Here is an 8872-nt window from a genome sequence, read left to right as displayed (position 1 = left end):
TTGTATCACTGCTCCACGCGTCGTGCTTCGTCAGCATACTGACATTCCACGTGTAATGCTTTTTTACACCAATGCACTCTCAGATAATAATATTTTCATGAAATGTTATATTGATGTACGTAATATAAGAAATCCATTTTAAGGAGTTGGGATAAAAAATTCTATTTACAAAATTTGATCCTTCTTGACCATCAAGATGGAATTTTTTCTAGACCATAAACTAGCCATGAAACCTGTCTTCTTCTTCTTCTTCCCTAGTTTTTTCTATCTAATTTGTGAGTGAACCAGGAAAAAAAAATCAGAGCAAAAATTCAATAGTCTAGTTAAGTTGAACGAAACATTACAGCCAAGCTCATGGCACGTATTATTGTCCGTTTGTCTTAACAGGACTCGTGGATTGTTCTTTGGGCTAACGTCATTATCGAGTTCAAAGCATGTATATCATGTGAACTTGTATTATGTATTATAAAACTTTTCACTTTCCTTTTTCATTCTAAGCTTTTCACTAATCCTTCTTTTTGACACGTCCTCCTCGGCCCACCCTCCGCTATGGGCATAACGTTCCTACACGGGAGAAGATAATAAAAATGAGGTGAAACTGTTCTTTGAGGGAATTAACTAAATTTTAAAATGACATATCTTATTAGCCTTATCACAGACATTCACTGCCGTTGGCTTCTTGGAGAGTGATTTGAGTTAACTAATCACTAGGCAGTCTCGTAAAAATTGTCGATCTTGACATGCATGCGCCGTCCTTTACGTGCATCCCTATTTTTTGAAAATTGAGATAAAAGCATAATAATGAATGTCAAAACGGGTTAACATACTACAAGTCACAAGATAAGACTTCTCTTATAGATTTTACATATAAAGGTGGCATAAGTTAATCTGCATCAACTCTCGTTGACAACGCTTGCTCGCATTGCCGGCTTCAAATTCACATAAAATAGAAGGATAAACTTGCCAATTCATGATAAATTCTCATAATATAGAATTATAGATCAATAAGTTAATCTTCATCGATTTAAAAGCACGACATTACCATTTAACTTGTTACATTGTAACATTTTTTTGACGTGAAAGTCTTAATTAATTCCTAAAAAAGTGTTGGTTCAAGTGACGAGTGATAATCTGAAATACTTGGCTTATTTTAATTAGTAGTTAGTTATTACCTCTAACAATTATTATTTTTTAAAGAAACCGACCGTGCATGGTTGTGATTAAATAAATTAATACTGATTAAATAAGTAAAATCATTAAATATGCCTATATATCGTGAAATTACTTTTAAAACTTCTGCTTCGCTCTCATTATCTCCACGACCGTAGGGATAACATTTGCATTTACATCTTCTTTATATGTGGATGATTTCTATCTAAAGATTACATATAGTTATTTAAATTTGTAAATCTTTTTGTATTTTTTTCTGATTCAGATTGTGCTAAAACAAAAAAACAAAAAACAGGCTTTCATTTCTTGATTCCAAATAGCTATTAAATAAATTTTACAACTTCTTTTGGAAGATACTTCATTCGTTTCACTTTAATCTCCATAATCTATTGTATTTGATTTTTTCAGATATCAAAAAAGAATTAAAATGCGAATGAGAATTAGAGCTATTTTTTTCATCAAAGAAAGATCGAAAACATTCTTTCGTTGTTTACTTTGGGACCACCAACAATTAAAAAACTTTAGAAATGAAACCTTGAAAATACAAAACCCTCACATGCTTGCCTATTGCCATGTGTTACTTTCTTGTGTATGTTGGATATCCAAATGGGCAAATTACATTTTTTTTGAAGCAAAATTTGTGTTATTCAAAAATAATCACAGGCACATTTATACTTTACCTTTTGTTATCATTCAAAAGTGATACTTTTTCTTCTAAATTGTACCAAAGCTACAGACTCAAAACTAATTTCATAAGCTCCAATATATCATACTATTTCTTGTCCAAGAATTTATATAGTTTTTATTTTTGCTATACTAGCTAGAAGTCTAACATCGGCCTTAATGGTATAAAATGTTTAATATAAGTCCATTTAAAGTTCTAAACATGGTTTAATTATCCGCCGACTGTTTCAAAGCCAAAATAATTAACGAACTTTTCGTGATTTCATAAAGTTGTGGAATATTTCTTACTTTCTTTTTGTTAAATATTTTTCTTGGGTAGAGCAAGTACGCCTAAGTATTAAAATTAATACAACTTGATTTCATTAGATTAATCCAAAGATAAAGTTCGTTGAATAAATCAAAAGCAAAGTCTAATATATCTGAAAAGCTAAACAGAAAGTTACGCCGACTAAGGCATATTTTATTTAAGTTTCTCTAATTTTTTAAACAATTAAAAAGATAATTAATTAACTATTTTATCAATTATTCTCACGAATGCATCACTAAACTTTCCCGGCGTGTGTGTGTGTTAGCTTTTTTCCTTCCTTCTTTATACTTGCCAATTGCCACATAACACCTTGTTTGGATGGTTGTTACCATTGTATTGTATCATATCGTATTGTTACTTTAAATACGATGTTTGTTTTGATTATTACTTAAATTTTATTGTATTGTGTCATTAAATCCACCGTTACATAATGACGAAATGTGCCACTTTATGTAACGACCGATTTGGTGTGGTCGTGGCATTGCCTTGTCTTTTTCTCTCAATCTCACCCTTCATTAATATTAAATAATTTTTTTTTTATCATTTACCCTACTTTTTTATATAATAATTTTACCCTGTATCATAATTTTTTTTTATAATATTGCAAATTTTTCATATTGCTGGTGCGTGATATCATGAAACGATGGCAAATGACACAATCTATCCAAACATTATATTTATCAAACGATACGGTACAATACAATACAGTACAATAAAGTGGCACATTTATATTTCCTCTCGTTAATTTGGTGTGGTCACGTCGTTACCTTGTCTTTTTCTCTCAATACAATAATAGTTAATTAATACTACATATTTTTGTTTTTATTTAATATTTAATTATAATAATTAATATTTATTTAGTGTAAATATCCTATGTGGATAGACTTTTACCATGTACCATGTATACATCAAATATATGTAAGAATGGATGTTTTGAGATTATTAGCCTATTTGGCCAAGCTTTTTTTTGGGCCAAAAGTGCTTTTTTTGGCCAAAAATTGAAGTGTTTGGCCAAGCTTTTGGAAGGGAAAAAAATGCTTCTGACGAGAAGCAGAAGTAGTTTTTGAGAAGCAGAAAAAAGTAGCTTCTCTCCAAAAGCACTTTTCTGAGAAGCACTTTTGAGAAAAATACACTTAGAAGCAGTTTTCAAAAGCTTGGCCAAATACTAATTATTGCTCAAAAGTGTTTTTCAAATTAATTAGCCAAACACAAACTGCTTCTCACCAAAAGCACTTTTTTTAAAAGTACTTTTGAGAAAAGCACTTCTCAAAATAAGCTGGTTTTAGAAGCTTGGCCAAATAGGCTATATGAATTAGCAATTATATATTGCCAAAATAATAAACACCCTCGGGGGGGGGGGGGGAGGTTGTACACAAAGCCACAAGCTTTTGCTTTAAGCACTAAAAAGAATTAGAGGCCCCCAAGATTACTCCTATTATATATGATAAATCTAATAATTATGACTTATTTTTAATGATAAGCATAAAAGTTTCAATCATTTGCTGCTAACTTGTCACTGGTCATACAATGACACAGTTCTAAATTTTATTTTATAACTCTTTAAAAATTTATTTGAAGTAATTACAGATGAAAGTGGTAAGCAATTATAACTTGTTTACAACTTTGGAATTTATACATGCTTCATGCTACAAATTAGAATCATATAGTGATGTGTTTAATATCCATGTAAACGTACAAATTCCCACATGGTTGTTACTATAATTAAAGGCAATGTATTAGTGAGTTGAAGGTCCGCCGGATTTATTCTTTTTAAATTAAATGTTAAAAAAATTTACCCAAGATTAGTAATGTCTGTAGAAAGATTGAATGGATTAGCTATATTGTCAGTTGAATATTTTTTTTTATAAAATTAACAACTTTCATATAAAAAATCTAGAAGCACAAGTTTCAAATAAAAATGGATGAGATTTCATTAAGCAAGATTAAGACCTTGTATTAAGGTTTGGCCTTAATTAGGTCACCTATTCTATTGAGCCGCACCTTAATGAAAATGATGTTTGATGATATTAGCAACTAGATTGTTTGTTCCTACATTACTCTGACTTTAATTAATTAACATAATCATTGAGCCATTAGTAAAGAGAAAACAAAAAAGACATATGACTAATCCATGATCATTCAGTCACATGATAGAGCAATGTTTTCTTGCCCATGAGACTTATGATTGGCATATATTCACTAGCCATTTTAATTAAATTAACGCACTTTAAATTCAGTATCATATGATTGAATGGCCAAAAATAATCCTCATATAATTACTCTAATATTCTGCCTGAGATGAAATAGAGTGAAACTCACTTGTAGCATCGTGCACAAAATACAAGTTATTTGATTGCTTTGGTGAAACCAAAATTTGCAAGTTGAAGCTTAGTTGATTGCATGGCAAAACCAAATTTTATTTGCAAAAGATTTGATCAAACCTAGAGGAACTCAAACTTGATATCTGCAATGGGACTAAGTTGATATGATGAGATCTTCATATAACAAGTGTTGAATAAAACAAACTTGTGGGAAATATAAACTCAGGGTCATTTGGTACATAGACTAAATTATCTCAGAATTATAGTTCTGGAATTATAATCCGTGGACTAATTTATTAAGTTTGGATTAAATTTATATTGTATTTAGTCGATGGTATAAATTTATCCAATAGGATGAATTTATACCACCAATCAAACACAGTAAAAATTTAATCCCGCAATTAATCACACCTTATCCCACCATATCGCGTACCAAACGACCCGTGATGACTTTATTAGAGTAATCCCTTTTGAGGAATTTAAGTCCAATTATTTTGTTGTCGATTTTTTTGAGTCGAAGATGTATCAGAAACGTCTGACCGTCGTAATTTAGCTTAAGATTTGATGTCTCTTCTCTTTTTCATCACTAATTTCACTAACAATAAGAAAATTGGATGGTGTAATATGGGATTTCAAAATCTTGCTTGCAAAACTTGTGCTCTCGGGGTATGTAGACAACTCAATATGTTTTATAAGAAGTTTCCTACTTTAGTTAAAATTAGAAGATATTGGGAAATAGCTGCACCTCATGTTTTTCGTTGGTTTTGTTTGTCTTTTGAAAGGTTTGCTTATGGGTTTTCATGCTCAGAGGTGCTTTTAGGTGGAAAAGAATGGAAGAGAGAGAACACACATTCAAAAGAAAATGAAATTTGGAATTTAGTGAAAGGAAAATCATTTATTTTTTCTTCTTGGGTTGGCTACTTGGCTTTGGGAATAAAATGGATAGAGTAGAAAGAGAAGACACAAATGAACACACACACACACTCCCCTCACATGTATAAACAATAGTGGACCAAAATAATTTTCAACAACATACCCAGCTCACGGCATGGGGTCCCGAGGAAGATAATGTGTGCGCAAATCTTACCCTTATTTTGTGAAAGTAGAGAATTTGTTTTCGATGGACTCTCGACTCAAGAAAAGCAGGACCAAAGTCAAAATCAGTAAAAAAATTCTCTATTTAATTTTTTTTTTCCGCCTATATAGTTTTACATAGCAAAATCAGTCTCAAGCTCGAATAAAGAAGGGTTGCTATAAGCTGAAGTCAACTATGATGAATCTTTTGAATATTGAGTTCACATAATGAATTTAGAAAATCCATATATTTGAACCCCAACTAATATGGAATTGAGAAGCAATTAATTTTCCCTGTGTCAAGGACCAAACAAGTGAGGCAAAGAATTTAGTTCTTGATTATTCCTATTTTTTGCTCCATTTAAATGGAAAATTTCAAACATTTCCTCTAAGTCAACGAATTAATTAAGACGTGTGATGCTAATAAGTCTAACTATCCCATACCCTCAACTTGCAATATCTTACTTGGAGCAAATTTATAACTATAGAGCATAATATGGTACACCACCCCCCCCCCCCCCCCCCCCCAATATAGAGGTCCAAATACATGAAAGCTCAATTTGTAGGTTGAATCCAAATGTGTGACAAACTAAAGCTTATTTTGGATGCAAAAAAAATATATATATATATATTTAGGTATAAGTAGGTAGCTTGAGGTCATACAACCCATGCTATAATAGCATATAGCTTGGATATATATGAAATGCTTTTTATAGAAGTCTTTACATTGAATGTGGGGTCTCATTAAAATATATATAAGTTCAAAGAGAGTTAAACAAATGTATATGTAATATCTAATGTGTAGATACATTAATTAAAGAATATATGTACATCAAAACAAAGGAGAGAAGACCACAGACTTTAATCATATGAAAAGGACAATCAAGACATCATTTTCAAATCCTAATTACATGCCACCCCTTATGGCCAACTTTCCCCCTATTTAAACCTCTCTATTCCTCTAAACCCTCTCCACACATTTGTTTGTCAAACAACCAACTAGAGAACTTATATTCCTTCTTGATCTCTTTTCTCCTCTTTGCTCTTTTGTCCCACTAAATCTATCCAAAAAAAAAGTAGTAGACAAAACTGAGTTATTTGCATTATTTCAGGAACTTCTTTATGAATCAATATTGTAATCCTTGTTCACCTCTAATGGTTCATGCACTTGAACAAGATGATTTCTTTACTGGTAGATGCATACTAGTAAATGGTCCTGTTATTATTGGAGCTGGTCCGTCAGGACTAGCAGTTGGCGCTGGTCTTAAACAACAAGGGGTTCCCTTTGTAATCTTGGACCGCGCCAACTGCATTGCTTCCCTATGGCAAAACAAGACATATGATCGCCTTAAACTTCACCTCCCGCGACAATTCTGTGAATTGCCTTACTTCCCATTTCCAGAAAACTTCCCTGAATATCCTACTAAGTACCAATTCATAAGCTACCTTGAATCTTATGCAAAAAATTTCGAGATCAACCCACGATTTAATGAGTCGGTCCACACTGCTAAGTATGATGAAACTTGTGGCTTGTGGAGGGTAAAGACAGTGTCTAAAAATGGTTCAATCACTGAATATATATGCAGGTGGCTTGTGGTGGCTACAGGAGAGAATGCAGAAAAGGTGGTGCCCGAATTCGAAGGGTTGCAAGATTTTGGTGGACATGTTATGCATGCTTGTGACTATAAAACAGGGGAAACTTATGAAGGGAAGAATGTGTTAGTTGTTGGCTGTGGGAACTCAGGCATGGAAGTTTCACTTGATCTTTGCCATCATAATGCAAGTCCATCCATGGTTGTCCGAAGCTCGGTAAGCCTCTTATTCTCATCCAAAAATCATTCCTCACAAGTATTTTTTCTTTTTTGGTACATTTCACAAGCTACAAGCCTAAGTATGCTAGGAGAAAAAATTACACTCCATATTTTTTAGAGCATCTTTCCAGACCTATGTAGCGCAGACTCTCCAAAATGGCGCCGCACCCATGTCGGATCCTTCAAAAATGCACTATTTTTTAAGGATCCGACATGCACCCAGTGACATTTTTGGAGAGTCCGAGCAACTTAGTTCCAGACTAACAAATCTTCCTTATATCTCCAATTTCTCACAAAGTATATGATCTTATGATATCTTAACTTCTTCATTTTTAATGAATAGGTTCATGTTTTACCAAGGGAAATTCTTGGAAAATCGACGTTTGAGTTAGGAGTTTCGATGATGAAATGGCTACCAATTGAGATGGTTGACAAGATATTGCTAGTTGCAGCAAGGTTACTTCTTGGAAATATAGAAAAGTATGGTTTAAAAAAGCCAACCATAGGACCTTTACAGCTCAAGAACACGGAAGGGAAGACTCCTGTCTTAGACATAGGTGCATTACAAAAGATTAGATCTGGAGATATAAAGATAGTTCCTGGAATCAAGAAATTTTCTCAAGGAAAAGTAGAATTTGTTAATGGGGAAATTCTTGAAATTGATTCTGTCATCTTGGCAACAGGATATTGCAGCAATGTTCCTTCCTGGTTAAAGGTGAGAAAAGAAACTAAGTTTTGTTTTTCTTTTTGTTTTGTTTTGGTTGTGTAGTCAAGTAGGTGTATTTAATTTTTTTTATTTATGGATTCTTGTGACAGTTATGGAAGTTGGTTTCTTGTAGATTCTCTGTTCCTATTTCTTGTATTGTTAGTGATCAGGTGGATAGTATTCTCATTTGCTTCAATTTTCTTTTTAATTTATTGGGAACAGAGAAACATAACTGATCACTTTCCATCTTTTTATTTTCTCTAGATTTTCTTTTTCTTTTACTATGGTAATAAATTTCCAGAAACAAGATTGAGTTTTCCAAGAAACTGGTTGAATGGATTAGATCAGCAGATCTGAGCTGCAATTCTTCTTTCTTTATTTTTTCTGTTTTCTTACACATTTTTTCTTTTTTAGATTATTAAGTTTTCTAGAATATTTTCCTTAAAAATATTGGCCTAATGAGAATTTATTGATTTCTTTTATACAGGAAAATGAATTTTTTTCAAGGGAGGGATTTCCAAAAAGCCCATTTCCAAATGGATGGAAAGGAAAAGCTGGTCTATATGCAGTTGGATTCACAAGAAAAGGACTCTCTGGTGCATCTTTGGATGCAATTAAAGTATCACAACATATTGGCAAAATATGGAAAGAAGAAATTAAGCAGAAAAATCAATCTGTTGCTGTTGCAAGTCATAGAAGAAGCAAGTTACCTTTCTAATGCCAAGCTAATATGATAATTTTTTTTTTTAAATTTTTACCTTTTCTTCCTGTAATTTTACTTGCCAAGTAACAAGCTGAT

The 8872-nt window shown here is 32.4% G+C and overlaps 1 protein-coding gene across 1 annotated transcript; it reads left to right on the top strand.

Annotated features, from left to right (window-relative positions):
- On the top strand, nt 6475–8866 carry LOC109232424 (probable indole-3-pyruvate monooxygenase YUCCA3). The gene is made up of 3 exons (XM_019398184.1): nt 6475–7365; nt 7711–8082; nt 8561–8866. Exons 1-3 carry the CDS (start codon nt 6679–6681, stop codon nt 8789–8791), a joined length of 1290 nt encoding a protein of 429 aa, XP_019253729.1. The 5' UTR covers nt 6475–6678; the 3' UTR covers nt 8792–8866.

This window comes from Nicotiana attenuata, chromosome 9 (assembly GCF_001879085.1).
Source record: "Nicotiana attenuata strain UT chromosome 9, NIATTr2, whole genome shotgun sequence".
Taxonomy (NCBI): Eukaryota; Viridiplantae; Streptophyta; class Magnoliopsida; order Solanales; family Solanaceae; genus Nicotiana; species Nicotiana attenuata.
Note: the sequence above shows the minus strand (reverse complement) of the source record. Positions and strands in the feature narration are given on the sequence as shown.

Coding starts and splice junctions, on each gene's coding strand:
- LOC109232424 (XM_019398184.1), top strand. CDS start 6,679: ATGAATCAATATTGTAATCCTTGTTCACCTCTAATGGTTCATGCACTT. Junction 7,366..7,710: donor CCATGGTTGTCCGAAGCTCG/GTAAGCCTCTTA, acceptor TTTAATGAATAG/GTTCATGTTTTACCAAGGGA. Junction 8,083..8,560: donor ATGTTCCTTCCTGGTTAAAG/GTGAGAAAAGAA, acceptor TCTTTTATACAG/GAAAATGAATTTTTTTCAAG.